Here is a 5,000-nt window from a genome sequence, read left to right as displayed (position 1 = left end):
TTAGTGGACAAATCTAAAATTACACCTTCCTAAACCAAAGCTTTCAGAAACTGATAGCATGGAAGTCCATGGACACTAGCATCAGTGCATGAATACTTAATGACCACTCTCAACACGGGAGTGATGTAATGACAACCGTATACTAGCACGATCAGAAAGTCACCGGTGACGACGGGGTATCCCGCGACTAACATCAAACAAAACGCAAATTCATAACCTCGGCTGAGACGAGAGAGGCAGATGATTGATTTGATTGATTGAGATGATCACGGTTCCTGTCCGACTCATGCAGGACACACACACACACACACACACACACACACACACACACACACACACACACACACACACGGCTGTATTCGTATGCTGCTGCAACGTGGTTCAGACACAGTGCCTGTCCTACTGTATTATTATGCAGACCTAACTCACCCAATGTGTTTATAGTTATAGTTTATGGCTATTCTATATAGTTTAGAAGTATTCAGTGGGAAAGTCCTCGTTTGACTTTGTTTGTTCGTTTGCCCTCACAGTCCACCCTGAGAGTGGGTAGATGTGGGTCTTAACTGCTTCTAATGTTTACTTTGCTTCAAGTCCCACTGTGTATAATAGTGTTGGGTATAGTGTTGGGTATAGTGTTGGGTATAGTGTTGGGTGTGCACAGGTGGTGTTGGTTCTGAACCTCACCTTCCGGCCAGAGAAGAGCATGCAGAGTTGGTGCATGGAGCCTCCGTTCTTGGTCAGCTCCTTCTTCAGGGTTTTGGGCGAGGGCAGCGTCCAGCCCCCCTTGTGCCCCCCCGACACCTCCAGGCAGTTGATGGCGTTGTCGGAGGTGAAGCAGGTGGTGCGGGGGTCCTGGAGCAGGCTGCCCTCGCTGTGGGTGCGCCGGCGTAGCGAGTTCTGGACGCTCAGGCCGCCGCCCCCCCCCGTGCTTGTCGCAGCTGCTCGCCTCCACCATGCTCCGCCTCTTTCCACCCTCCAGGAAGTTGTCGTCGCTGTCCTCTTCTTCCTCGTACTCCTCGTCCTCCTCGTCCTCCTCGTAGTCTTCGTCGGTGCCGGGCGTGGAGAGGGCGTCGGCGCTGAAGGACCTGTCCAGGCGCAGCTCGGGGATGATGAAGGACGAGGAAGAGGAGGACGGGGCCGCGTTGGTGTCCGCAGCCTCCGAGGCGTTGTCTTCTTCCGTCGCCGGCAGCTTATCGTCGTCTCCGCCGGCCGCGCCCAGGTCTTCGTCCCCTTCTTCGTCCTCCGGAGTCTTCCTCGCCTCTGCTTCATCTCCCCAGGCCTCGTCCTCTGCCTCGCCGGAGGGGGACGGCAGCAGGGGCACCAGGTGCTGGGTCTCCTCTAGCAGGGTCAGCTCTTCGGGCTGTGGACTGCTCACCGTGGTGGCCCCAGCTTCAGACGGGCTGCCCGGCGAGGGCTCGTCCACCGAGGGGCGCCGGTGAGCTCCCACATCGTACTGCTCCGCCAGCGTTGGCTCCAGCATCTGAGGAAACAGCAGAAATGTGAGGTTAAAGTTCAACTGGATGCTGAAACTCATGGGCAGCGTGGCAGTATATCCGTCAGTCCCTGTCATGTATCCCTCTGTCCTTCTAACTGCCTGCTAATATCCCTGTCTTTCTTATATATCCCTGTCCCCCTGTCCTATATCTCCCTGTCCCCCTGTCCTATATCTCCCTGTCCCCCTGTCCTATATCTCCCTGTCCTATACCTCACTGTCCCCCTGTCCTATATCTCCCTGTCCTCTTGTCCTATATCTCCCTGTCCTATATCTCCCTGTCCCCCTGTCCTATATCTCCCTGTCCTCTTGTCCTATATCTCCCTGTCCTATATCTCCCTGTCCCCCTGTCCTACATCTCCCTGTCCCCCTGTCCTATATCTCCCTGTCCTATACCTCACTGTCCCCCTGTCCTATATCTCCCTGTCCTCTTGTCATATATCTCCCTGTCCCCCTGTCCTATATCTCCCTGTCCCCCTGTCCTATACCTCACTGTCCTACATCTCCCTGTCCCCCGTCCTACATCTCCCTGTCCCCCGTCCTACATCTCCCTGTCCCCCTGTCCTATATCTCCCTGTCCCCCTCTCCTACATCTCCCTGTCCCCCTGTCCTACATCTCCCTGTCCCCCTGTCCTATATCTCCCTGTCCCCCTGTCCTATATCTCCCTGTCCCCCTGTCCTATATCTCCCTGTCCCCCTGTCCTACATCTCCCTGTCTCCCTGTCCTACATCTCCCTGTCCCTCTGTCTTGAATCCTTTCGATCCCTCATCACTCCATCCATATATCCATTCATGTCTGAGAAGCACACACATAATCATCTCGGAGCAAACACAACCTTCTGACTGCTCGCCAAAAATGCAAACCAACATACCCATAAACACCCAGGCACAAATTCTCTCTCCCTCTCTCCCACCTTCCCTCTGTCTTTTCCACCCCCTCTCCCACACTCTCTCTCTCTCCCTCACTCTCTCCATCCCTCCGTCTCTCTATTATAAGCTAACCTCACAGTTGCCCATTGTCAGTCGGTGCTTCCTGAGGACGCTGGTGTATTTCTGAACTCTGTGATTCTCTCATGCCTGGCTGGCTGCTCTCAGTATGTTTGTTCCACCCCACGTGGCTGGAGCCACTTGAAAAAGGTCACGTCTGCTGCGGCTTTAATGAAACATTTACAGCACATCCGCGAGTCACCGGAGCGGCCGTGCGGGAGCTAATAGAGACGATAGTACACACTGGAGCAAACACATCTGTAAAGGTCTCCAGATCGGAAGCTTGTTTTGAAAACAGGGCTAAAAAAGAGACATCACTCTGTCCACGCTGAAGTATCAAATCCACCAGCACGCAGAGCAAGAGCGCTGGCTGTTGTTGACAATCCAGCTTCTTATGATGTTTTTTATCTATGTTGTGTGTATGGGTCTTCCAGCAATTAAGTAACCAGCACACAACCTCTCCAAAGTCATGTGTTTTTGCACTACGGACATTTTTAGAAATCCCCCTGCTTGCTCTTTTCATTTCTAAATGCACAGTCGCCCCTGGTTCCTGTGGCCCTCGCACGAGTGCAGAGGAAACAATCCATCTGGGGAGATCTCTCCTAGACCAAGTTCAGCTCTCGCCAAATGCAGCTGCATACATTTATTACCTGACAAACAAGTGAAAGGTTGAACAATGTGCCAAACGTCACCGTTGGGATAGATCACAAGGCTCGGTGCACCCCCCCCCCCCCCCCAATCCCCAGCCTCTTCCCAGAGAGAAACAGAGAGAGGGAAAGGGGGGGGGAGACACAGAGAGAGAGAGAGAGAGAGAGAGAGAGAGAAAAGGAGACAGAGAGGAAGAGTGGTCCTTTTTAAAGATGTATCTCCATCTGAGCATATGACAGGCCCCAGGTGGTCCCCATCACATGTATCCGTTTGAGTAAAAACCACTGAATCTTAAACAGACAACACCCTGTTCATTGACGGAATATGTTATTAACAGCCATATAAAACCACCCCATCTCCACCCCCCCCCCCCTCTCTCCTCTCTCTCACATACACACCCACACACACCCACAATTTTAATTTTTCAGTCCAGGTTCTAGGGCCTCCTGATTGTGTGGACCCAAGATCTCGCACATGTCATGACTACAGTTTAAACAGCTCGAGCAGCTAATTGCCGTAAGTGGCGATTCCAACTGGGTGTGTAGTGACTGTGTCTGTGAGGCACTTTGCAAGGTTCACATTTGAGAAAGCCGGGGGCAGATAAGCAAAAAACACTAAACCAATTCCATTAGCCATTTCCGTCCCTGGATTTCATTTCTCAAACTGCCGGGCCAAAGTGACCACTCTTGCCAACACCCTCCCGTCCTGCTGGGACTGGCCAGCCGTGCGATTATGGAGCCGGGAAGCCCCAGGCTGGAGCCAGCCACGCTAACACTCTGAGAGGTATGGGACCTTGTGTAAAAGCCCTCTGCCACGTGCTCAGGACACCACACCCCACCCCCCCCCCCCCCCCCCCCACACACACACACACACACACACGTGTAAGTGTGGATAAGGTGGCCGGTAAAGGGTGCTCCCACTAGTGTTCAGGAAGCCTCTGAGCCAAACTTACCTGCCTCCTCCTTCTCATTAATCCTCTCTCTCTCTCTCTCTCTCACACACACACACACACACACACAGAAGGCTATTGAGGAGACCATGCTTTTATTACTACATAAATCTACTGGCCTATCTGGCCCAGTGTTGAAATGTTTGTGAGATTACTAGCGAGGCAGAAGGCTGTTGCCTGCCAGGCGGAGTGCCCTCCTGGCACGGGGCGGTGCAGAAAGCCTCCGCACTGGCACCGCCACCCAGCCTGCCGCACTGGGGCGCTCACGCCAAGTGTGCAGGGGGTCCCACGTCCACAGGCGAGGCACGCCCTCTGCCTTTAAGACTCTGTCCCACGTTCCTTTGCAGCACAAAGGCCCAGAGGAAATCAGACCCCAGAAACTAAAGAGTACCCTCTCAGCCTGTCAGACGATCCTCCTCTCTCTCTCTCTCTCTCTCTCTCTCTCTCTCTCTCTCTCTCTCTCTCTCTCTCTCTCGCTCTCGCTCTCTCTCTTCCGAGATGGTTTCAGCACTGCATTGCAGAGGGGCTCTGATGTTCCTGGTGCTAGTCCTAGTCTTCACCTTGGCAAAACAGAACAGGCTGTCTATTTTTCAAGAAAGTCCGCTCTCCCATTTCTACAGTGCTCATCTGCTCATTTCTACGGAGCTGGCCTATGTTTCAAGAAAAAATGCAAAAAAAAAAAAAAAAAACACAAAAAAGTTCTGTCTCAAATCAGAACAGTCCTAAAGTCATGAAGCAACACCACTGGATGGCTCTGAGAGTTGGCATTTTTGAAAATGCATTTATGACAGGGTGAGCAGATTTATGTCTCCCTCTGTGAAATGCCCTTGACCTGCAAGCACACAGTGAGGACACTTTATGGCTTTATAGAGCCTTACGGAGCCAATGAGTCAAGTGCTATATAACAACAGATATGAGAAACAG

General features: G+C 52.6%; 1 protein-coding gene across 1 annotated transcript in view; it reads right to left on the bottom strand.

Moving 5' to 3' along the window:
- rgs3a (regulator of G protein signaling 3a) overlaps nucleotides 1–5,000 on the bottom strand; it is a 125,807-nt gene that overhangs the window by 38,348 nt on the left and 82,459 nt on the right. The window contains 2 exon segments of the mRNA XM_077011437.1: nucleotides 685–924; nucleotides 926–1,480. Coding sequence (XP_076867552.1) covers nucleotides 685–924; nucleotides 926–1,480 — 795 coding nt within the window.

This window comes from Brachyhypopomus gauderio, chromosome 7, assembly GCF_052324685.1.
Source record: "Brachyhypopomus gauderio isolate BG-103 chromosome 7, BGAUD_0.2, whole genome shotgun sequence".
Lineage (NCBI taxonomy): Eukaryota > Metazoa > Chordata > Actinopteri > Gymnotiformes > Hypopomidae > Brachyhypopomus > Brachyhypopomus gauderio.
This window is presented reverse-complemented; position numbering and strand designations above follow the sequence as displayed.